Source organism: Rhea pennata, chromosome 4 (assembly GCF_028389875.1).
Source record: "Rhea pennata isolate bPtePen1 chromosome 4, bPtePen1.pri, whole genome shotgun sequence".
Lineage (NCBI taxonomy): Eukaryota > Metazoa > Chordata > Aves > Rheiformes > Rheidae > Rhea > Rhea pennata.
Genome location: NC_084666.1, coordinates 3,552,037 through 3,577,428, shown reverse-complemented (window position 1 = coordinate 3,577,428; position 25,392 = coordinate 3,552,037). Strand labels below are relative to the sequence as shown.

The 25,392-nt window shown below is 45.5% G+C and overlaps 1 protein-coding gene across 3 annotated transcripts in view; it reads left to right on the top strand.

The window, feature by feature from the left end:
• Window positions 1-25,392, top strand: part of PTPRA (protein tyrosine phosphatase receptor type A) — a 112,177-nt gene that overhangs the window by 44,887 nt on the left and 41,898 nt on the right. For 2 of the 3 annotated variants that reach the window (XM_062575061.1, XM_062575063.1), the window contains one exon: window positions 7,914-7,985. The exons of the other annotated variant lie outside the window; for it this stretch is intronic. In XM_062575061.1, coding sequence (XP_062431045.1) covers window positions 7,914-7,985 — 72 coding nt within the window. The remainder of the gene's footprint in view (window positions 1-7,913; window positions 7,986-25,392) is intronic. 3 annotated transcript variants of the gene reach the window in all.

The following is a 25,392-nucleotide window of genomic DNA, read 5'->3' as shown; positions in this document are numbered from 1 at the left end:
AATTGCAATATTTCTTTTTTTTTTTCTGCTTCTTATGCCTTGAGGTGGTTTGGTTTGCTGTAAACAGCATTTGCAGCTTTGATCATCCATCCTATCGGCACCTTTGTAGGACTCAATATTTCCAGCCTGCAAGGTCTCTGGGGTATGGCCTGCATCTGCACTGGAGATGCAGAGCTTCTCAGTGCCGCTATAAATAGGATCTTTTGATATTTATAACGTCAAAACTGCAAAGAATGAGGTGGATTGAGAACTGGCTGAAGGGCAGAGCTCAGAGGGTCATCGTCAGTGGCGCAGAGTCTGGTTGGAGGCCTGTGGCTAGTGGCGTTCCCCAGGGCTCAGTACTGGGTCCCATCCTGTTCAACTTCATCAGTGACCTGGATGAGAGGACAGAGTGCCTCCTCAGCAAGTCTGCTGATGATCCCAAGCTGGGAGGAGTGGCTGACACACCTGAGGGCTCTGCTGCCATTCAGAGAGACCTGGACATGCTAGAGAGCTGGGTGGAGAGGAAGCTCCTGAGGTTCAACAAGGGCAAGTGCAGGGTCCTGCACCTAGGGAGAAATAACCCCATGCACAAGTACAGGCTGGGGGCTGACCTTCTGGAGAGCAGCTCTGCAGAGAAGGACCTGGGAGTGCTGGTGGATGACAGGTTGACCGTGAGCCAGCAATGTGCCCTTGTGGCCAAGAAGGCCAATGGTCTCCTGGGGTGCATTAGGAAAAGTGTTGCCAGCAGGTCCAGGGAGGTGATCCTGCCCCCTCTACTCAGCCTTGGTGAGGCCTCATCTCAAGTCGTGTGTCCAGTTCTGGGCTCCCCACTACAAGAGCGACCTGGAGCTACTGGAGAGAGTCCAGTGTAGGGCTACAAAGATGATCAGAGGGCTGGAGCACCTGCCCCATGAGGAACGGCTGTGAGAGCTGGGCCTCTTCAGCCTGGGGAAGAGAAGACTGAGGGGGGGATCTGATCAATGTCTATAAGTACCTGAAGGGAGGGTGTCAAGGGGACGAGGACAAACTCTTTTCAGTTGTCCCGTGTGACAGGACAAGAGGCAGTGGGCAGAAATTGAAGCACAGGCAGTTCCGCCTGACTGTGAGGGGGAATTTCTTCCCTGTGAGAGTGACGGAGCACTGGAGCAGGTTGCTCAGAGAGGTTGTGGAGTCTCCTTCTCTGGAGATCTTCAAGGCCCACCTGGATGCAGCCCTGTCTACCATGCTGTAGGTGACCATGCTGAGCAGGGAAGTTGGACTAGATGATCTCCAGAGGTCCCTTCCAACCTTACTGATTCTGTGATTCTAGGAAGTAAACCAATGTTTAGGTAGAGAGCATTGCAAACCTTTCACTTGGGCTTCTATTCCTTAGCTCTTCCGGCATTTAAGCACTGTTAGTCTCTAAAAATTTGTCACTTTTACCACGTGTATTGCACATTGTGTATTGAGTGTATTGCATTTGGTGTCACCTGTGGTGCAGGAACTATTACTATGTGCACTCCGCATTTTTTAAACACTTTTAGGTCTGAGTCAGTTCTCGATACTCTTGTGCAGCATGTTTTTTTACCTAGGCTAAATGCCAGAGCCTCTATTGTAGAAAATTACCCTGGCTAGATCCTGGAGAGTAGATTGAGCTTGAATTCTCCTTGAAGTAAGAACGTTGAAGTCCTACAGGTAGGATTTTTTCGTCGTGATGATCTCATTTGGCAGCTGAATTTGTGCCTGGTGTTGGTAGCCAAATTGAATACCGGTGAGGGTTCGGAGAAGGACTGAGATAGCACTCACAGGCGGGTCCATGTTCAGCCCGTTGCAGCTCACTGTTGGGGTCCCTGCAAGTGCTAAGGAAGCCGTCATCCCAACTGGCACACTTAACAGTGGCCTGGCAGCTGTTCGAGGCTCTCCCGTGCTCAGGAGCCTGCTCCTTGGGGTATCTACAGAGCCATATTTCCATAAGGGATGATGAAGAAGGGCATAACTGAGCAAAGACAAGGTTAGCAGGAAGATACATCTAGCAGCATATAGATAAAGTTTTATGGGCACTGCTGTGAATGAAGCTCAAGGAGGAGAAGCTGCCACTTGACATTTTATTCATTCCTCCGATATCCTTGTTCGTTCAGCTAATAAGATTTAAGGGTTTTCTTCTTTCAGGGCAAGGACTGTCAGGGATACTCAGCAACACGACATCTTGATCAGCATCCCCATCATTGTTGTAATTCAAGTAGGAATTGGAAGGAGGAAAGTTGAGTAGCTCTACTGACTTTTTTCCTTTTTTTTTTTTTTTTAATAAGGATGATTTCATTTCCTCATGTTAGGAATTGATAAAGCAAATTGCTGGGGATTTGAGTCTTGTGCTTTTTTTTCTTTTCTTTTTGCAAGTGTGTTTGCACTGCAGTAGTTGATTTTTCTAGCAGCCCACCCCTGCCACAGTCTCCAAATCAGCTTGTTCCTGGGCATGGAGGATTAGGGTGAGAAGCTTAGAAAGCAGGGTTTAAAGGAGAGAACGAGGAGGGAAATGAATTTCTGACAAAGTCAGGATGGTACAGCAGTAATTCTGGAAGGTCTTCTCACCCCTTCTCCTCTGCTGTTTAGGGTTTGCTCTGGAGACAGGGGTGATGGTTCGCTGGTGGCACTTACCTGCCTGGGCGGCGGTGGCTTGCCAGCTCAAAGTCATCGTTTTCCACTGTAGCAGCTCCCTCACAGTGCTGTCCCAGAGGATCGCAGCAGATTGCAAACACTTGGTGCAGTCATACTATCCCAATTAACATAATGATACTGTCTAATTTATGCACAAATTGTCCTCATTTATGTGTGTGGATACATATGATTAAATCAAGCTTAGATCCGTGTACCGCTTTAATACAACTGTTGAAGCATGAAGCTGTATATAACACCAAATGCTCGTGTCTCAGGAAGTCGTGCTCCAAAATATGTGTTTTTTATGTTATTATGGGAGTAACATTCATGCCATTTTGCCCCTGACGTTCTGGTAGTAGCTGCACTAGCTGGTGGTGGGACGCAATGGAGAATAAGGATTCATGTACGGAGATTTATCTGCATTAAAGGCAGCTTTAATTTGCCTTGATACCCTTGGCTTTCAGCTGGATTACCCAGGCGGAGAGATTTGGTTCTGTCTAGCCAGCTAACACCTGGCTTACTATTACTTTAATTATTTTAAGAAGAGAGGGAACAATCTTGTAACTGTAGGCCTCTTTTGTCAACCCCATGTGGAGCAGATCTTGAGCATTTCCATGTATGTTTTATAATATTAACCCTAACAAACCAGACCTGCCCACAGTTGTCATCATTTAAAGTCCCATCTAGTGCTGCAACTCTCAAAGCGCTTCCTGAATAGGATTAAGATACCTCTTAGCTTGTTAGCTGGTGTTCTGCATTTTTAAATGCAAATTGTGACATCTGGGCAGCAAAATTGTGCCATAATGAGCAGGACGATGTAGCACAGAAATGTCCAACTGGTGCACCTTGAGTGAAACTTTGATTTTTGGATGCCTACTAGTCGCTGTGCATCCACCTAAGCATTTATCGCCATGAGTTGCTGCCGATATGCTCGTGGTGGAGACTGGCGCAACTTGTCTGCAGAGGTTTAGCAACTTTAGGGGATAAAGTAGGGTACCAGGCATTGAACTGGATTTGGCATGGTCATTAAACTTCTCCTTGGGGAGCAAAGAAGGGCTGAAGAGCAGTACCTTTCTTCTGGTCCCATCTATCTCTTTGTACATACTGCTTGTCGATGTGATGTTTCGAGGTGGATCATCATATTGTTCTTCCTTACCTTGTGATCAGGTCCTGACCGTCCATGTGGACGTCACTGTGTTAGAAGTGATCAGAAGCTGTTCACTGCTACACGCTTAGCTCTGTCCCTGCTGTTTTCCTGTTGTTTCTTGATGGAAACCAGCCCCACAGTTGCAGTTTGGTGGTTCTCGTACACGGAGATAAGCTGCCTGTGTTATTTGCTGAGGTATGAGCGTGGTTGAACCCAACGTACATGGGCCTGTATTGTGGCGTGTAACAGTGGGCGTATTTACCTGATTAATATATCTTCATCCAAACCCGTATAAATAACTGAGGTGGTCTGATCAGATCGGAGGGTACGAAGGGTGGTGAGTGACAGGCATGGCTTGTCATCATCAGCTGACTACACCGTGGCAGGCCCGCGCGGCGTTCGTATCCTCAGGATATTGCAGTTCTGGAGGATTATTTGGCAATCGGATTCCGTTGCTGGCACCGTGCGGCGCAGTCGGATTGTGCCAAGGCAGACCGGTGGGAATGCTGGTGCGTGGCCCGTGCTTAATGAGCTCAACGTGGGACGTGCCACCTTCTGTCAGTCCTGTGGTACGTGCGTGCTCTTCGGCAATCACGTTTCCTCAATGGACAGGCCACGCAGCTAACCTCTGAGTGCAGATCTGGACATAAGATTTTCTTGGAAGTATTTTTAACAGAAGATGTTTCAACTGCTACATACTTGAGCAGCTTGAGTACATGTCTGTACCGCGCTTTCCTTGTCAGAAGGAACAAGATTTATGCATCACTGTAAGTCACGCTTCATGAATTAGTCTGTTTTTTTTCTCTTACTAATAATGTTTTATAACTATCTGAACACACACCCTGCTCTAAAACTATTCAAACATGTTGCATTGACTTTTGTATGCTTTTGGGTCAGGGCCCTCAGTCTCCTTTGTTTTTCTTCTGCCTTCGTATTTGGTTTTTTAGATACCTTCCAAAGTAAGTTTTTCCTCCAGCATGATGCCTGCTTCATCCTGGAAGGAGATGTGAGCATGGACTGCGTGTGTGTCTTGCTCCAAGCTTTGTGAAAATTCAACTTTATTCCTGCTTCCCTTTTAACTATCAGACGATGCTAATAACTGCAGCTTGACTGGAGGGAGGAGGGTGAAGGGGAATCTTTTGTTTCTTTAAGACTTTCCAAAGCTGGTTGTGAATATTAAGTCTGGAAACTTTTCTTTTCTTGCACTTCTCAGTACTGTCTGAGGCTGCATTTTGAATCTAGGAGCTTTGTGAATGACTAAATAGACCAGGGAAACAGGGATGGTATAGCTGCTTATGGAAACTTCCTGATTCGGTCTCGTAAAATCTGCCTGACAAGTCCTTACTGTGCTTTAAAAGCCATATAGTTAACCAGGTCGCTTGATGGACGGAAGAACCTCCTCCCCATCTTACAGAGCGAAGAGGCCAGGCTGAAGGCTAGGCAGCCTGGAGCAGGAGATGCTTCTGCCTCACGAAAGCAGCACTTCCTCAGAGGCATTGCAGCTCAAGAAAAACTTGGTCATAAGGAAGAAAATATATGGAGTTTGGAGGAGAAGCAATAACCTAGGCAGGTGGGGGACACCAGTGGGGTGCTCACTTTGGCCCAGAGAAGAAGAGGAAGCTGAGGCCTTAGCTATTCTCCAGTTACTCTAAAGAAGAACTTCTTGGGAAAATAACCTTATTCTTTTCCTGTCTGTCTGGATTCAGTGTTCTTTTTTTTTTAATCTGCTGTTGAATGTAAAAGGGGAGGTCCTCTATATTGGCTCAGAAATCTGTTGAGGCTCTGTCCCACAGCATCTTACCCACAGTCTCCAAGGGACAAGTCTGAAAGCCAGAGGTGAAATGGAGCTTGCTGACTGTTAATCGTGTGCTCAGATTAGTCAGTTATTCTGGCAGACTTAAGAGCAGGCCTGAACTCCAGATCTCATTGCTTTGAAAGCCCCCATTCTATCACACTTGCCTAAGTCAAATTTTTTGTTCTTTGTAGAGCAAAATCAGCCTTGTGTGCCCATCTGATTGAAGTGCTGAGACTTGTCTAACTGAACAAGAGCTCAAGTAAACAGTTGAGTAGATGCAAAGCAGCGAGGAGATCACCCAAGCGTTGTGTCTGAGCACCGCGGTGGTTTGGCACCAGCCAAGCGGATGGCTAGGTTGCATCCTGCCCAGAGCTAGGCAGCCTAGGGGGTTAGGAGAAAAGGTATTGATAGAAAAATTATTCATTTAATTAAATAGGTTCAATTCAGAATCTACAGATGCCTCAAGTCTCTGATCTCTTACTTTATAGCATCAGCTCGGAACATAGCATTAGTAAAAAGAGGGGTTATTGCGCAGGGCGTTGTGCAATCTCCTGCAAAGAGATTGTTGCCAATCCAGAAGACAGGGCTGATGTGGGCAGAAGATATTTTGGGAGGGAGATGAGAGATGCAGAGCATGGAAGCAACTTGACCTGTCGTGCGGTAGTTGGGATCAGCTGGGAGCAGTCCTGGCTTCCTGAGCAAACAGCCAGTCCGGCCCCAACTCCTGCCCTGCTGCCTTTCCTTTGCTGGAGTTGAGGGCTCAAAATCCCAGAGCTGGTTGGAAAGAAGGTTGGTTTGTCCAAGTGTGTGAAGATATCAAGAAACATCCTGACAGATCACCTGAGCCGCGGGGACAAACTTCAGCCAGTTCCCAGCGGGACTGTGTTTAACCCTCTAGCCAAAGGCTCTATCTAAACAGGTTGGGATTTGGGGGAGACATGCTGCTGGCTGTCTCACTGGTGTGTGGCCCTCAGAAAGCTTGGTGACAGACAAGTTCGGCTTTCTGGCCTCTTTAGTTTGAGTGGGAAAAAAATCAACATACATGGAACAGCTTTTTCAAATGCCTCAACCACTTGCTCTAGGTAAATACACGCTCCTGAGAGCTAAAGGCAAATATAGCAGTTGTGCTTCCCAGCAGCGGTGGGAGCGATCGAAAGATGGGGCCCGAGCAAGGCGCAGGAGGCCAAGAGCATGACATGTGGCCTCGGACGTCCCTGGCCGCGTGCGGGATGCAGCAGTACCTTGGACAAGTCCGTGCCCTGGCTGCGCCCGCTTCAGCAACTATCCTGCAGGTCAACAGAGTTTATATTATAACTATTTTTAAGCTGAAATTCTTGAATATTAGAGCAGCTAGGAACTTGGAAAAATAGAGCGTGGATTCGTAATGCAGCCTTGAGATGCACGTCAGGAAAATGCAGTTAGGGCTTGGTATTGAGTTCATGCGCTCGATCTTTAAATTTGACCTTGCCATCTCAAGGAGAGTGGAGAAGACGCAAGGGAAATAAAACAGCCATCTCTCTCTGGTTTTATTGGATTGTATTTCTTTTATTGGACTGTATTTCTTAACGTAGTTATGGAGCATCTTTCTTCACTTGAAGCTCAAGGGGGGATAAATACGTTCCTGGATGAAAACGTTCGAGTTCAGAGCACCTCGTAAGGCGAAGCAGGACCGGGCGGCCCGCAGAGCGCCGGCCGACGTTGCCGGCGCCCTCCCCGCTCCCTGAATGCTGCTATTGTGCCGATTCACAAGCGGCGGCTTTGTGCCGGCCTCGTCCCGTGACCTGAGGGCTTCAGTGCCACCACGGAGCAAGCGCGGGAGGGTCAGGGAAGCAGCTCCAGCTTCCCCGGAGCCTCCCTCCCCGCCTGATGCTGCTCGTTGCAACTGTGAAGTTGTCCCCAGCAGCTTAGCCTGAATCTTTCCTTCTTCAAAGGGAATTTTTAAGACACCCCTGAACTAAAAATTATCTCCTTACTCGTGGACCTTCTTAACCATTACCTTTTTGTGTCACCCCAAATACCAGCATACGTATTGAGCCATGCTGAATGTCACACTCTCCTCTCCTTGCTTGTAATGGCTGTATCTGACCCATAAATCCCCTTCTGCTGGCTGTGCCTAAAAGCTCTTTTGTCGCTGGAAACAGCCAAAATTGTGCCTCCCGTATTTAAAATAATTCCATGTATTCTGCCTGCCTCGGAGCAAGTCTGTTCCTAGCTTGATCCATAACAGAAAGTTGCGTTTTGCATATAGGTGGAATGAAGTGGAATGGATTGCCTGTGAAAACATTCAGTTTCCCAAAGGTGTTGCTGAATTGTAACTGTTTGATTTAAAAGGTTTGTTTTTTGGTTTATTTGCAGGAGGCCCTGCTAGAAGAACCCTTATGGGATCCTAATGACATGCGGGTGGATGATTTGCTTGTGGTAATTAAGGTAGGAAGAAGTGTTGTTAATTTTGGCATCTCGGAGTTTGCCCTCTTCTTGAAATAGAAGAGCGACAGCCCGGCACTGGGCTGTTCAAGGCTTCGGTACCCCGCGCCGGCAACACGGCGCAGCGCTCTGCCGAGGCAGGAGCTCGATGTTGGAGCAAAGTGTCCCTTTAAACGCAGGGGGAAGGGATGGCTTATTTAAGAATTACCTGGGAACATAACTAAGTGGAAAAAAATCCTACTTCCTTCCCCGAAGGATAATGAGCTCTCTGTTGGGCTAGAACTGGAGGTGGCATGACTCTTATTTGAAAGAACTCAGCACAGGGATTATTTTGTTCTGCAGAAACTTAGTGGTTGCGGTGGAATTCAGGTTCTGACTTGTCATCTTTTTTAAAAAAAACAAAAAACTAAAAATATATTTTATTAGTTTATTTTCATCATCTTGAGCTTCTGTGGAAAGCTGGTCTATCTCCAAAATGTGGTAAGAGAGAGTACTTCATTCTTTAATTAAAGGCAGGAAAATCCCTAATCTTAAAAACACCAAAGTATTGGCCAAATTTGGAAAATAAAATAATGTGTGCAAGGTTAAATGTGTTTATAAGTAGTTTTTGTGATATTTACTGTATAATGTCTAGATTCTTGTCATGCCACGGTTTGGTTATTTCTAGCATAACCGTTCTGCTCAGAATTAAGCATCGTGGCAGTGAAATTATCACTGCTGAAGGTTGTACGAGTACACGTTCATCTTCCTCTTTGCTCTGTCTTCTGGTGGTGTTTGTCCTGCAGAGAGGCTTCCTCTCCGCAAGGATTGCAGGGCTCAAATCTTACAAGGCAGAACTTTTTTTTTTTTCATTCATTTTGCCTTGGGCAACTTATGTGGCTGTACTCGGAGGGAAGTGATAGGTGTTGGCAGCATGATATATCATGTCATGCTGTAGATGTTAGGAAAAGATTGTGGAAACTCGCCTGCTGCTGAGTACCGTGTAACCCCTCATGTTCTACCCCTTCCATCGCTTCCCTTTACTGACTGGTCCGTAATCTGCATGGTCTTGGTGTTAACTATTTCTGCTTGTATACAGCCTGAGGGGTTTTCTGGTTTTTTTGTTTGTTTGTTTTGGAGGGTTTTTTTTGTTTGTTTGTTAGTTTTTTACTAATATTTGCCTTGTAATTGCATTGTTCTCCATTTGGCGAAAAACCAAACACTCAAACGGAAAAAAAAGCTTTGCATCTCTGCCTGCCAGGCTCTCACTTTGAAGTCTGCCCATCTTGTACATGATGCTCTGTGTGCCTGGCTGTCCTGGATGGCCTTAGCTTGATTAATTCTTAAATGCCTGATGCAATTTATACTGCAGTCCAGGAAGAGGCTGTTACCAGCTTGCAAAAGTGGTCGATCAGGCTCTGGGTTCCCACCAATATAACAAAGCTCTGCAAAAGATACCCAAAACACAGCAACTTTGATGCTGTCCCATGGAGCACAGGTGGGACCAGTACCACTGACAGCATTTTGTTCTTGTATTTATTCGATCTGTGAATATGTAAGAAAGCGTCACTGGTGGACATGGGCTTTATCTTGTCCACAACACTAAAATATTGCAGCTGAGATGAACATTTCTTATTAGCAGCAATGGGACTGGTGTGTTTGGTTAGTGTTTAGTAATGAAAAAGAGTTAGTGGATAGTTTACTGAGCTGTTGGAGGGAGAAAGAGAAATTCAAGCTGTAACAAGAGCAAATCCTTTTAATACAGGTTTATAGATCTTGCAGGTATTTGTACTTTTTGTTTGGCTTACGATAAGATGTGCTACTGTGGAATTTGCTTGGAGCAGGGATTTGCATGAGTTATTATTTCGTGCAAAACGAACGCGCGTAAGCATTCTCCCTGTGCGCCGCGGTACCAGGGCACCGGTTCGAAGGATTCGTGAGCCTGGGCGCAGCGGTCAGCAAAAGCTGGGCGCTGGGGAGAAGGGGAAAGCCTGGTAGATAAAGTGGTGGAAAAAAAGATAAAAATCATACTCTTTAAGTTTGACCAAACCCGATAGCATTAAATAATTTGCTTAGAAACCTTTATCATCTTTTTCTAGACAGTAGAAGTGGCTTAGGTGAACACGTTAGGCAAAGTACTTTAGAGGAACAGCCTTATGTTTTGCAGAATTTATGGTTGCGTTAACGTGTTTGCTCAGAAATAAATGTAGGCTTACGCTGAGCTCCTCAAAGGGCAGAAGGCCGCTCGCTCGGGGATGGAAGTGATGGTCGCATCTCTGCTAGCTCGCTGCCGAGTTAATTGCCTCGTATAACCTTCTGTTGAGAGGGCGAGTGCTAAGACCCGCTATCGTGTTTCACGAGACTGAAGCCCAGCGGAAGCTATTCCCAGCCTTTAGATGATCCGCGTCCTTTCCTGGACCTTGCCTCGTCGCGTTGCCAACTTCTGCTGGGAGGTGGGAACCCGAACGCTTTGCCCGGGGCGGGGGGGTTTACACAGCAGCTTAACGCGTGCGGTTTTCTTCCCGCTGCCTTCAGCCCCGCTGACGGCTGAGCCGGTGTTTGCCCTGCTACCCACAATAACTGCAAGATCTTTCCTGAGAGGCGGGAGTTGCTAATTGCGGTTGGGTTGTTTTCCTGGTATGCGTTACCTTCGTAACTCAAATTTTAACTTGTTGTTTTCCTGTTCGGTATTGCAGTAGAGCCTTCTTTCTGAGCCAGAAACGCGTGGTTCAGGATGTCCTTGACAGGACGGTCAGGTCGCTCCTGGCCCGAGCCCCGTTCTGTGCTGTTTGTGCCGTGGCTGGGAGCAGCTTCGTTTTTCTGGGAAGGTGTTCATCCTGGCTTGTTTGGCATCAGATGGTGACCAAATTAGGTAGTGGTTCCCCACCACCACCCCTACTTAGAAGATTTTCTTCTGTAGTTTAAGCTAAAGCTGCTGACAGCTGAAGTCTTTGTCAAACCCTGAACGATTGCTGTTGACTTGTGGCCTTTGATGATGTGTGAGTTGGCTCCTGGAGAGCTCTGCAGAAACGTGGAGGCGGCCTTGAACAGAAATCCCAACTTACTGGCACTCGTGTTCCTAAGCCACTTAGGTGCTTCTAAAAATCCTCCTCCTTATAAACCTGCAGGATCCTAAATCAAACTTGATGACACCAATGTAAACTGACCTTGCAGCCTGATCTGACTTAGACCTTCCCTGCAGACTGAAAATAGTTGGGTGTTGAGTTTTGTATCAACCGTTTCACAAAGTTCTGGTCCTAAACACGCAGCCAGGGTTCTGCTTTTCAAGTTCTCTGAGGGCCACGTGCTTCAATAGGACGACTGTTCGCCGAAACCACGCCAGGAAGCCTGCTGGGACCCACTGCCGGTGCCGTGAGCTGCGCGGTGCAAACACACCCATCCTCCCTCCGTCTCGCTGCTGCCAGCTGCCTCCCCCAGTACTCTTTTTCTTTCTCAGTAGCTTGTTCTGAAAGCAGGTTTCCTCTTGCAGATGTTTAGGAAAACCTGCTGCTTACGCTGCCCAGAGTCTGTGGGTTATTGCAGTGTAACTGCTCAGTGCGTGAAAATGAAATGCTCCTACGTAGTCCAGAGCCCTCTGCTTTTCGTAATGTCCCGTAAAACTGTCAGCAGCTGCTACAGCCGTCACCTGGGTGAGGTGGGAAGCGGTATCGAATTGATGGGCAGCTTCACAAATGCTTCGCCAGACCTTGAAGTTGCGAAGTGCAACTTTAGTTTCCAGGGGCGTTGCAGCTGTAGTCGGCATCCAGCGCGCCGGTTCTTGGTGTTTTCTTGCTAAATTTTGAGGGCTTCTTCAGCATTGCGTCTACACTGGGATCAGAGAGACTCGTTACAGCTAAAACACACTTACTGACATACAGGAATCCCTTTCTTTTTTTTTTTCCCCCCTCATGTCAGTGATTTCAAACATATTTCTGCTTTGGTTGTATTTTGTCCCGTGAGAGACTTGAGTTGATTCGCATCTGCTTCGAAAGAACGAATCCTTCCAGTGCAGCTCTGGGTGATTTAAATGATCATTTCTGCAGCTTGGAGCGGATCTTTATTTCTGAAGAGGCGATACTGAGCTGTAGTGAAGCCTGCCTTGCGCTGCTCGCCCAGCGCTGGGTAACGGAGGCAAAGGCAAATTCTTTGCCACTAGAGAGTTTATCTAATCTTAGTCGAAACAATAAGAGGAGATGACAAGTTGAGGAAGTGAAAACACAAAGAGGAAGACGTTTTGCCTCCTTAGTCATAGCTGGCGGCCGGCGTATGCCCCCGAAGGATGGAGTGCTGCCGAATTTCCTTTGTTTTAACTCCGTTGTGCCCGTTTCTGCTCCTTGCAGAGCCCCCGTAACGCTGGCAGTGGCTTCGCTGCCCCCAACTCTTCCTCTTTCGGCAGAGAAGATCGCTGCTCTCTGGAATACAAACAACAAGCGAGAGACCATCCCCAGAGCGGACGCAAGGTCTCCGGCAGGAGGCACTCACGGGCACCCGCTGAGTTTCCTGCCCCTCGTCTTTACCCCGTGGTGCAAGGTAAATCACTGCCTCCTCTCAGGTGGTCTGAAGGCATGTTTTCTCGCACACAATTCTTGTGATTTTTTTTTTCTTTTTTTTTCCCAGTAGTTCACCTTCTTAAAGAAGTTCACTACTGAAAGTCAAGACAAATACACCGACCTATTGGGTCTTTCCAAGAGCTGGATACTCTCTGCCCCCATCGCTAGTATTTTACTCCTGTATAAGACACTGTCCCCGATATCTGCTTGTTCCTTAATCTTGCTGCCTAAATCTTCTATGCCTTGTGCAGAGATATTAAAAAAAAAACACTCCCATGTGGTACAGGAATTTGGCAAGCAGGTCTCAAGGTCTCCCTTGGACCTCTTGCAGTTCCAGTCAGTGGTTAGACTGATCTGCTATTCTTAGATTTTGTGTCTATATGATACACTTGCGGTTAGGAACTACTATGGTACCCGCTCTTTGGTAATGGGCTTGTTCCCTTTTTATTAGGAGTCACTCGGAGGGCAAATTGCTGTTTGGGTTGTGTGTATGTGTGTGTATACATGGCCTGGGGGATGAGACACGGGAATGTTTACTCGCAGGAAGAGCAGTGCGTTTGCAAGTCCTGCGTTATTTTACCTGTGACGGTCTATGGTAAACACGTTTTATGAGAAGTTACATCTGTTATTAGGTAAACTATTGTAGTTGAGAGGCAGACAAATTTTTTAACGCAGAAATCCTCTGGTTCTGAGATGAACAGAAAATATATATTGATCTTACAAATGGAGGCAACTGCTCTGAGCTTAATCCAAATATAATAATTCTTTGAAGAGCTGGAGTAGGGAGCTGGAAGAAGGGAAAAAGCTCTTTAAAATGCTTCAAATACTGATATAGGTTATACTAAAATAAAGCTGTCTTTTTTTTCCTGCCTGGCTCTTTCCTGTCTCTACTTGCAAGATGCTTTACTGCCTTACTGGTACCGCTTACTAGCTGGTTGCAACTACCATAGAAGAATTTCTAATTTGAACTACAGGAGTGTCTGCAAGATGAGGTCTCGCCATGGATGGGAAACAAAAAATAGGAGGTGTGCTCATAACCACTCTTTTCTTTCCAGAGTTAGCAAGAAGCATCTCCACTTTTTGCTACTAGCGTGGTCTTAACATGGAAGCAGTGAAGAAGAGATGAAGAAGATAGTGGGCTTTAGGGTTGGCAGCCTTCAATCCAGAGATAGTGTGCTGTGCAGCATAAGGAGGAATGCGAACGTTGGCTAAACACAGTGTTACTCAGCAGTAGTTACAGTTCTTTAAGTGTCTGCACTGTGCTTTAATCTGACTTAAACCCTGGAGGAGTGTTGGAGAAGGAGGCATCATTGGACTACAGTCAGTGCAGGTAACTTACGGTGAATTAGGAGCAGATGAGAAGGAAAAAGTTAATCTCTCCAGCATTAAAAAAAAAAAAAGGGGGAGATAGAGAGAGGAAACATGAGATCTCTGTAGTTGGAAAGGGAAATTACTGTTGCGGTCAGAAAGCAGGAAAGATGATGCTAATAACTGAAGCGGAGGAATGCGGTTGAGTTGGTCAGGAGAGGAGTTGGTCCGGATCCACCTTCTCTGGGTGTGTTTGAATCCGTGTGAGAAGAGTCAGAAGGGTGTGTTCAGAAAAGCTCAGAAGAAGTGACAGGCGTTCGCGCTGGCTTCTCACATCCTTTACCCCGAAGGTGAACTTGAGGTCATCAGTGTGATGAGGCAAACGATGGTAATGCTAGTCTGGACCACGAACAGGGTGAGCTTGGAGGATCTGGAGGGAAAGAGTTAAATTTAAGCGAAAAGCAAGCTCTCTGCAAGGGCTGGAGCTCCGTCCTTAAACGCTTCCTCAGACCAGGATGTTGAAATCAGGAAACCCAGGAATGGCTCCTGCCAAAGCCCTGCACCCAGGAGCCCTTGCGGAGGTGCTGAGTCAGTGGTGCTGGAGCTGCCTGGATGTTTGCTTTTGAATCTGCATCTTCGGCAGCCTCGGAGCGTGTGATCCTAGGTGCTTGGGGAGGGCAGCGCTCCTGCTTGCCTGCTGTCCTCCTCCTGCTAGACCAGGCTTCCCCCTAAAGCCACCTAAACCTCTTCCCTGTTCACAGTTGAAAACTCTTTTGAAACTTGAGTCGCGATGGATCGCTGCCCTCTTGCATGGGTATTAACTTTGCGCTTCAGACTCGTTCAGTGTTGTCACAACTGACACTGGGGAAAAAAGCAGAGTCCTCGTTCTGCAGCATCACCTGGTTCTGCAGCATCTCCTACAGGTGCTTAGCCTTCAAGAAAAGCTTGCGTGCTCGTGTTGCTCTGCCTCCTACCAGAGTTGCGGTGGAGGTTCACATCTGCTAGATGAAAGCTCAGATCCTCATTATGCACGATGCAAATTTCTTCCCCCAAGTGACCGACGCAGGAAATGAATTTGCTGCTCTTTAGGTGCTAGCTGGCCCCTGGGAGGCTGCTGAGTTGCAGTGAGACACCTCCGCTCCCACTGGGCTGATCTTGGCTCAGGTGCTGTCAACAGCATTGAAGACACCAACAAATATTAGGAGGGGGAAGCTAAGGTATCCACGGGCACAAGGCAAACCAGGAAGCCCCATATGTCACTGGTTTTGATCATCACTGCTTGATGAAAGGTGAGTTTTACTGGGAGATGCTGCCTCCTTCTCGTAAGTCACTCCTTCCCTGAATTCATCATTCACCCCATCGTTCAGCATCATCCCTGAATGATGCTCTTTTGCATCAGAGGCAAATCTGTTAAGTTTTAAAAGGCTATGCTTTTTCTGCGGAGCAGCCAGAGGCTAGAGGAGAGCCTATTTACAAGGAATTTATTTTTTGATTTTACGTGCTGTGACGAAGGCCTGAAGTGCATCGCCCAGGAAGATGTTTTAGTGCAGTGTCGATTGGACAATCCACTGTCCCTGTTGCATTAGCTGCTTTAAAACATCTCTATGGTTCAATCTTATTTGACCTTTAAGAAAAAGAGATAATATCTACTAGACATTAGCTTGTTCATCCTCAAGGCAGATGTTTAAGTTTCCACTGCTTTTTTTTTTCCCAGGTGGTTGTTTCTGTGCTTTTTGAATGGCTGTCAGTTTGCTGGAGATCTTTATCAAGCGTTTGATTGAAGCTATGGTTAAAGCGATGTGACGCAGATCACTCAGCAGGGCACCTAGCACCACTTTTGGCCTGTGAACTGTGGTTTGAGCATCACTGCTTTATAACTGCATCTTGAGTGTTAGTGTAAGGAGAAACTTTGTGCTTTAGGGGTGGGCTTCAGCAAAAGATTTCTGGGTTTTTCCTGCCGCCTTGAATAAGAGCAGACTAATCGTGATAACTGATTTTAAGTAGAAAATCTTGCTTTAAATCATCGTGTCTCACATTTTCTGTTCAAATACGTTAACTCACAACCAAATTAGCTGTACTCTGAACCAGCTTCGGTCCTTGGGAGGATGTGTGGTATCTGCAAGACCTCGTCAAGGGCAGGAGGCAGCGCTCTGGGCTTTGGGAAGGTGGGACGCAGGTCATGATCAGCAGTCAACCCAACGTAGCCTGGATGGAAAGTGAGATTGTTCCTTGGGAGTCACATTAAGCAGCACGAGAATTCCAACCTTGGCTTATCAAAATAGTAATGAAATTACTTTATTTCCTTATGAAACAATTGTGATAATTTTAATAAATTTTCCTTTTCCCTATCACAGAAATTGAGAAATGTCATTAGCAAGCTGATAAGCTGTTTCTCACCATGAACAAGGTGTGTCTAAAGTGTTGTGGTACTTAGCTGAAAAAGCATCAAAGCAACATAGCAAATAAGTGCTGGCCTGTATCTTCAAGTGCCTGAGTACCTATTTAAATCTTCACTGTTTCCTTCAGGTTTTTAGAATTAATTATTTTGTCCTCACATGTATTGTTATTAACAGAGCAAGAAAGAAAACTAAACACTTTTCCTTAAGCACAGATACTCTGAGCTCATCTTGAGCGAGAAATACCTTGTGCAGGATAAATGACAAGCAGAAGTACTAAGTCAAAAGCTTTTCTGCCTGACACTGAACAAAGTGACTTCTGGAAAATGTGAATCTGGCTTTAGCTGTGTGCTGGTTTAAAAGCAGTGGGGATGCTTAGCTCCACTTGGCTCTGATAGATACCTGAAAAACTTTAGTCGACCTCAAAAGAGAGTTCCCCTTTCCCAGGATTCAGCATTTAATTAAACTGCAGATCTGTTAAGTTGCAAAGGACCCACTAAATTGTTCTGCTAGATTTATGCCTAAATGCTGATGATTAGAATTTCTACTTTAAATCAGATTCTAAATATGCTTTTCTCAAAACTGTTGAATATTCAACTAGCCCTGATATTTTAAAGCAATTATTAATTGCAATTTAGTTTAATATGAAATTTAGATGTTCCCTTCCATGCAACTGTTGTCCTAGACCTTTTGCTTGGTGAGAGCTGAGTAGTTTTCCCTACTAGCTGCACTCTTGTCCTGGAGTACTTGGACGATTCTCAGAGGGACGCTGTAATGAATGAACCTACCAGTGCATAAAGCAAGCACTTTTGTTGGTGTGCACAAGCCCGATGCTCTGCAAAAGTGATGCGTGAAGGTATTGCACCAGGCTGGGAAAAAGCTGACCCACGGAGAGGTTGGAAGTATTGCTGGGAACAGCGGGCCAGCACTGACGCAGGGAAAATCGGTGCAAACGTGGAGCCGCTTAACGTGCCGACGTGGAACGGAGGGTGCGACGCCCTAACTTCACCCCTCGCTGAAGGAGCAGCTCACTTGTGCCTTGTCTTCTACCACGTTGCTTTGATCTGTGCTTTTCTCCCCAAAATCCTGCTGAGGCAGCATCATACAGGTGGGGAGTGCAGGGTACAACCGAGAAGTGAGGGATGGATCGAAAGAGGCTATTTGGGAAACGTCACTGGCTGAACAGAGCAAGTCCTGAATGTTACTAGGTAGTATTTGTCTTCACACTGTGAAACACTTCTGAACGCAGTATCCCATCGGTCCAAAAATTTCGGAGTTGTTGGATTTTTAGTTAAGTTGAGATGCTGTGAGGACCCCCAAATTAGCAGGGGTAGAGTGCTGGCAGTTGATAAACCCATTAGGACAGGTACATGAGGATGCACAAGGGATGTCTGAATGTAACTAGTATGGCCAAAAAGGCACCGAGCATTCAGCCACACCTCCCTGCCAAGGATGTCCACCTCAGAAGTGCAGAGGTTAGCAATGAAGCAAATAGTGAAGCGGTTCCTCCTTTAAGAATGAATGCAACAGAGGGGCGATGTGTGCAGAGGGTAAAGAAACACCCTTAAGAGAGGATATCAGGGATATCAGAAGGAGGAGGAACAGGAGTGGGATCGTCAGACAAAGACACTGACTCGTAGGTGTCGCTGTTCCAGAAGATCTCGGCCACTTCATCTGCAAGGCCGATGCCTGGTGTTGGGTCTTCGATCATGAGTGTTGCTGGTGCTCCTTTCTGAGCAGCTATTTTCCTCATTGTCATCATCTTCCTTGTGCGAACCAAGATCAGTCAAGGGCGAAGAACAGAAAAGCAGGAGAGCAGTTGGGTGACCCATGCTGAAAGCCAACATCTCCACGAGCTGACAGTCTTGATGACCCTGCTCCTTCAATCTCCCCATCATGCGTGCTGTTCCCCTGCAATCCTGGACGTTGATAGCTACTGCCCCCGTGGGTCAGGACTGTCTCTTTTTGTTTGCACTGTGAATCCCACAGAAGGAACTGGGGTTGTACTCGGACCATCTCGGTTCTGCTGGCGAAGAGGTCGTTGCATTGCACTTCACAGGCTCAACAGCGCCTTTCACAGCATCTTATTGGCTTTATTACTCCAGAGGAAGGTGCTGGAAATGCAAAAGTGAACAAACAGTTAAGCATGAATCTGCTCGTGGGGATGGTTATCTGCTCCCTCCCGCCACCCTGACATGCTGGAAATTAGGGGTTGGCTTGAGCCCAGGAGCGTAACTGTTTAGGGCTCTTAAGTTTTGAATTATAGCTAAGCGTAGGTGATATTATCCATATACTTAATTGTTTTTCCTTTCCTATGTGCTTCTGACCTTAGTGATTCTCAGAGTAATAAGGTTCGTTTAATTTGGTTGTCTTGTGATTGAATAGCCCATTGGTTTTCCTATAAAGGGAAGGGGAGGAGAATTAGGTGGCTTTCTCTGGACCATTTTATTTTCTTTAATGTTCTCCCTTATTCATTTTTGTACCCAACAATCTAGTCTTTTTTTTTTTTTAAAACATCTCAGAGGTTTTCTTTATCACTTACAGCATTCATGGCCCTTCTATGGCTTTTTATTTTTCCCTTGCAGACTTGGAAATGGAGTGCGCAGAGCTAAGGGACAGCCTTAGTGCAGTGCCTGCGAAGTCTTGGAAGATCAGTGAAAGGCTTCAGGAAAGGAAAGCTCTGGCCACACACCTGCTTGCTCACCAGACCTACACGTCTCCTCCTTTCCCCCACTGAGGACTGGGATGCAGGGGAGGGTGTTGTTGCTATTGGCTTTACTGGCTGCGATTTTGCAAATAAATGCTTTATAGTCACTTCCTTGCTGCGCCTAGCAGCCAAGAACATAAGGCGTGAAGAGAAGGAAAGACTCGCTGTGTAGTAGCAATCCAGGTTTCCCGTTTGATTTTGCATTTCCTTTCTCCAAGCCTGCTTTATTTTAGACTTCTAACAAACATTCAGAATGCATATTTATTCTTATAATTTTCCAGAATGCATGTTTCAGACAAAACATAAGGGCTTGAAAAATTTGGTTGCTCTCCAATAACTGTTTGTCGTAGTTTCTGGCTCTTTGCTAGGTTGCTTCAACTTGGCTGTTTGTGTCAAGCGTGTACTCCCCTTCCCAAGAGACACCAGCAGAGAAATAAAGGCCACAGAAGATGTTTTCAGGCTGAAGTCAGGTTTTAAATAGGAGACTGTACTGCGTATTGGTGGGAAATGATCTCTGCGGATCACACAAGCAGATGGCCCCTCCATGGCACAAACTTCCCTGACCTCCTCCATGGAAGGAGTGCCTCCTCAGAGCCCCCTCCAACCAGAAGCATCTCTCGTGGCTTCTGGACCCCTGCACAGTAAGACATTTTTATTTACCAGAACACTGAAAGGACTTATGTATATCATTAAAGGTTTTGAATGAGAAGAAGTTAAGGTAGCAAACCAGCAAAACATTTAAACATGAATGTAGTCCTTTTCAGCTGGGAGCTGAGTTGGAAGCCAGCTACAATGTTCATATGGGCAACAGGGACACTTTTGCAGTAGGAACAGCCTTTGGTTGCTCATAATTTGTCTGGGCTGAATGCATAACTTCTAGGAAAGATTTCTACCCGTTAACATCTAACCATGGCAAATCAAACCATCCAAGTATCATCCAAAACGGAGTTTCCAACCAATTTGTTGTCATCTTTTCCCCAAAACTACTTCTTGTTTCATGCTTTCCAGGCTTATTTGGAATTTTTGTGGAAAGATGGAGGGCTTTTTTAAGCTAATGTTAGCAATTAAGAGGAAACTTGAAGATGTAGAATGAAAAATGTTGAGATTTGTATTACTTTTCATTTATTGTATTTTTTCTGTTAGTTTGGCACCTTAGAGCAAGGACCCCAATGTAGCAAGAGGACATTTAGATTGATTGGATAGTTATTTGTTAAAGTATGAGAGTTTTCATTATGATTAAGCAAAAAAATAGCTATCTTCTATCTTTTAGAATGGCTAATACTGAGAACATTTTTTTGTGGGCCATCAAAGCAGTGGACAGGGGTGTAAACTTTTGTAACTCTTTTAAAAATTGTTCTGGAAAGGCACTGGTGGATTGGAGTGGACTTTCATGATCAAGGCTTTCTTTTTAGGGTTGTTTTCAGTAGAAACTTGTGTGTTTGTGAGACCCTTTACCAGTGTGTACCGTAATCTAGTGGTTGGTCGAGGTGGCCCAGCATCAGATCTCTGCTCAGTCTTTTCTGTGCAGGGGACTCTAAGGTATTAACCACCAACCTGATGAGTATTTGGGGTTCATTTTTCTCCTGCAGCTCTTCTATGTTTTTTATCAAAATATAAATTTATTTATTGGAGCAGTATCTCCAATCTCAGTCCTTTGCCTTCGAAGCGGCTGCTTTCAATTTGGCCAGAAGTCAGCCTGCCTCTTCCTCCATGCATATTCAATGTATTTATGTGAAGTGGAAGAGAAGAGACTGCTGCCTGCTGTAGACAAGCCAATGATTTGATAAACCCAGATCCCGCATCTGAAACAGAATTAGGAATATTCATCAGGCAAAGCAGGCATCGTGCCTGTATTTTCATATGCTACATGAGTGTTGTAACCAATTAGACTGGTCCGATAGCATGTAACCCTCTCCTCTTATCCTACTCTTTCTCCTTTTTTTTCCTCTCTTTCCTTCCTCCCTCCTTCCTCCCCCTGCAAAAAAAAAGGCAGGGGAAGAAGGAAAGCAGATTAACTTGTAGGGCTAGAAGAAGGGAAGTCTAATTATGAGCAGTGGGACCAATTTAAAAATGGAAAATTTCAGTGGGACTTGAGACTGACATGTTGAGCTTTTTCATAGGGGATGAAAGGAAAATACAGTAAATTAATTTATTCGTAAATTATAATTCCTTTTTAGTATCAATGTGTTTAATTAGTGTAGTTCAGAAATGCACAAATGCAGGGGGAGTGATGGGGAGCTGCAAATTACTTCGTTTCAGTGTTGAAAAGGGAAGTCACAGATAGGAAAAGCTGCCTGGCCATGAAGCGTGTTTGGGCCGAGAGGAGAAATGATATCTCAAGAGAAGATGTAGAAGCTCCGTTGCTCAGGGCTTTTGAAAGCAAGACTGGAAAGGATATCTGGAAGTAGGGAGCAGTCTTTCGCTGCTTAGTGGATCCGACAAGCTGATCTGATCAATCTCTGCCCTCTCCGGTTCATATGGTTTTCATTCTCTTTGGGAGAGGTCTGGAAAATAGGTGGGCTGTTGCTTGGTGCAGTGAGGAAACTAGCTCTTGCCTTAAAAGCTGAGATAAGTCGCAGTGATTTGTTACATGGTTTATATTTTCTGGGCTGTGATTCTGTTATTTTAAAGTATTTTAAGTTCAAAAGGATTTTTTTGTTGCCCTTGCACAGACTATTCTGTTTCTGGATATAGGAGCAGCTGTAACCATTTAAGCAAATATTGCTCTTCAGCTTTCCTCAAACGCTGGTTGAGGCATCTCCCAAAACCGTCGTGTGTCAGTGGGGTGTCAGCTCTGGAGCCCAGTGGCAGTAATCAAGTAGTTCTCCACGGAGGTATGAATCTGTACTTTCACCCCCAGGAAATCCGGTATACTATTTGCTCCATGGTGCAGAATTATGAGGGTGGGTTACAAATCGGGGCAGAACATAGCTGACTGTGAGCATTTTACTTCCCTGCTGTTCTAGCCTTGGTGGGCCATGCAAGTTGGTGTTGAAAAACCTTTTGAAACGTGGTAAGATTTGACTTGTTATGATGCTAGATTACGTGGTCGATAGCTCTTGACAAGTTGCAGCTGAATCACAGCTTGATGGTCACTAGTGATCTACCACCAAACCTACTTATCTACCCATCTTGATGCTGTTTCTGTTGGTCGGAAGGAGGGCAAGTATGTGTGACTGTGTGTGACTTTCTAGAGAAGGAGGGAGAAAGGCAAGAGGAACTTTTTACCTGGGAAGATGTGCAAAAGTGGGTGGCTTTGTAGCCAAGCCAGTAATTTCATGGGGGTGTAAATATAGAGCAGTATGTGCATCACTGATGGTTGCAGGGCCTGGGAGGACGGAGATGATAGGAGGTGGACTGAGGAAGAAGCAGAATTGAAATTTGGTTTAGTGCTGAATGTGAAGGGTGGTCTTGGGAAGTGACAGTTGGAGCAGGGAAGATGAGGACTGTAGCATCAGACCAAGCAGGAGCCTATGAAGTTTGGGTCTGCAGTGCAGTTGAGCAGGAGGAGGCTTGATCTGAGCGTTCAACCTGGATCCAGCAGGTCTCATGTGGAAAACCTATGCAGGGAGACCTTGTGTCTTCACTCCAGTGGAACAAACATTGTTCATTACTTTTTTGAAGAGTATCAGCAGCCCTGTGCAGTCATGAATTCAGGTGCTCATGCTTGTATTGATCTTCAGAACATTGGTGCATATATATACAATTACCTGCGTATGTCTGGTTTTAAGGCCATAAGACCTAAAATACCCATCTTTGATCCTATACTGTAGGGTTCATATTTCAAGAAATGAAAACCCAATTAGTGGTCACTTCGAGCTCTGGTGTCCCGTCCTGAACAACAGTCCCTGGAGGATCCCTGGGATCCATGCGTGTGAGCAGGACATGTCCAGGGGCATCTGTGTGCCTTTCACAGGGACAAGCACAAGGCTTCTGATACATCTGGTTGTTCTGCTTGGAAGAAGAGGTGGCTCTTCAGTGGGGGGGAAAGAAAGGTCTGTTGTCCTTTACAGCCATTTTCTCCCTCTGAAAGCTTTGTAATTTCTTCTGAATTCTGCCAACTGTAGAGGACTGGTGAATTTGGATGCTGCTGAATTTCTAAGCCGCTGCCAATTTCTTCATTCCTCTTCTCACTCAGTAGTGATTTCTAAACATTGTTTTAAGGAGGCTTTAGTCTTTACTGGCAGAAGGAGGAATATTTTTCTGGAACTGCTGTTGTGTGTTTGCTGCATGTTTAAGACTTATTAAAAAAAAAATCCAGGATCAATAGAAATGCTATTACAGTATTTTCCTCTTAAACAAATTATGCGTATTCCTGGCATTGCAGCATCATGTTTCTACTTAACATCCAAAAAGTGAAAATAATTGGAAATCCCACGTAAACTCACCCATTCGATTTCTGCTCTCCTGAGAGGTGCAAGCGGTGCCCAAATGGAAACCGCTGGCAAATAAGTTGGAATTTTAAACTTGACCCCAAATACAGAAGCAGTTGCGGGTTGCTCTCCCTTTGATTGCTTGCACAAGTTAGTGTCATCTTGGTATGTTCGCGTACTGTCGCCTCGATTTAGTTAATCCTTAGCAGCGTAATAGTAATTCCATGAGAGTTATTTCAGTAAGTATCAAAACTCAAACACATTAAAGGCGGGTTGATTTCCCGGTAGCAGTTTTGAAAAAGATTTCCTTCTATCCTGCTGCTTTTAAATAACTGGCCGACTTGCTCTTTGCTTTCATTGTATTCAGGATGCCATAAACGCAGATTATTTTGTAAACGGCTAATTTTAGATACGTCTTGATATTTATTGTTCCCTTTAGTGTACTTTTTTTATTCCATGGCAGAACCTCTCCGCAGAGAAACGGAAGTCATCTGTGTTCGGAAACCTTTAAGTCTAGACTGGATAAAAGACTAGAAATTACATCTGGAACGCTCATCCGCCGGCCTTTAAGTCGTTTGCTTTTCCAATCTTTCACCAAAATTCACTGTGAATTCCTTTTGTCCTAATACAAATGAGCAATACTGGGATGAAAATCATAGAAATGTAGGTGTATAGGAGTGTGAAATCAGAAGCAGGCCCAGAAAAAGCGTTCCAAATCAGTAGTTAAACATAATAGTCAACGTGGACATTATAGTTACAATTGAGTTGCTAAGGCAGGGCTTTTTTCCAATAGCGCCTTGTATAGCCCTGTATCGTCTAATTATTCCGCTTCGGTGTAAGTTAACAATGCCGAGAAGATAAAAGCTTGGCAACTGGTTTGCTTAGAGGGGTCGATTTATCCTGGCTCTTTTGTAGGGCAGTGTAATTTTAAGTTTTTTACCCGGCGGATAATGCCGTTGCCCCTGTAGGAACGCCCGCTGCAACACGTCTGTAAATGGGCCGGGAAAGGATGCTGTGCTGTGCAGCGTGGAGGGCAGGGCCAGAAAGGTACCTTGGTTAATGTGGTTTTTTTTTCCCCAAAGAAACTAGTAAGAAGGTTTTGTCATTATTCACCCAGTTGGTGAAAACTGGGTCAGTTGAACAACTTTTGTGCTCCGCTCCTGCCGGCGGCGTGTTTCAGTGTGCTTGCGTGCCCCGTTTGGAAGAGGGAGGGACCCCTGGGTGAACACTTTCCTCATCATTACAAGTTCCTCCAACAGGAGCAACTTGTGCAATAATAGCAAGTATTCAGCTTTCTGAGCATTAATTCAGCGTGTGTAGCTCGATGGGCACGGATTATGAAATACTTGTAGGGGTGCCCGTGGGTTCCAGTACTTCTGGGTGATCTTGGATCTGGCCTTTTAAATTTGCTTCATTCCTGTGATGTTGCTGTCAGCAAAAGGTATGTTATAATGCAGCCTTGAAAGATGACCACACAGAGAAAGGGTCTAACCATATTTTTAAATATGATTCATAGGGAGGGATCACCCAAGTGGTTCATACTTGGGCTATCTTGCGTTCCCGGATCTACCACAGATAATTTTAGAATCTCTTCAAGGTTGCTCGTTCGGGTCTGCCGGCCTTCCTTGAACTACATCCACACAGGAGAGCCCTGCTAGCAAAGAGGGAGGGAGGGATTTTTTTAAGCAGTTATTCCTCTGTGTTTTCTATTATAGGTCTCCTCCGTAACGCTGAGGTGTTAGGGTCCTCACGAGGCATGTAAGGGTATGAAAATATTTAGAGTGCCCACACATGGAAAGGACTACAATAGAGCAGTGAAAACCAGGGTAAAAATAGGAAAATTGATTTCTGTATCCTCAGAGCTGACTTCAAGAGCTCCCTGTTCTTCCTGTCCTTTTTCTCCCTTTTGAAGAACATAAGTTTTCATTGGCAGTTCCTGTAATTTCAGATAACTGCAACTGTCAAACTACAGCTGTTGGACATGGTCAAGGATTTGAGTCCAGTGGAAAAAGACAAAATTCCTCATTCCTTTCCTCTCCGCAGAATCCTAATTACTTCTGTTGGGGAGGAAATATGAGGACACTGGAAGGCTGAGAA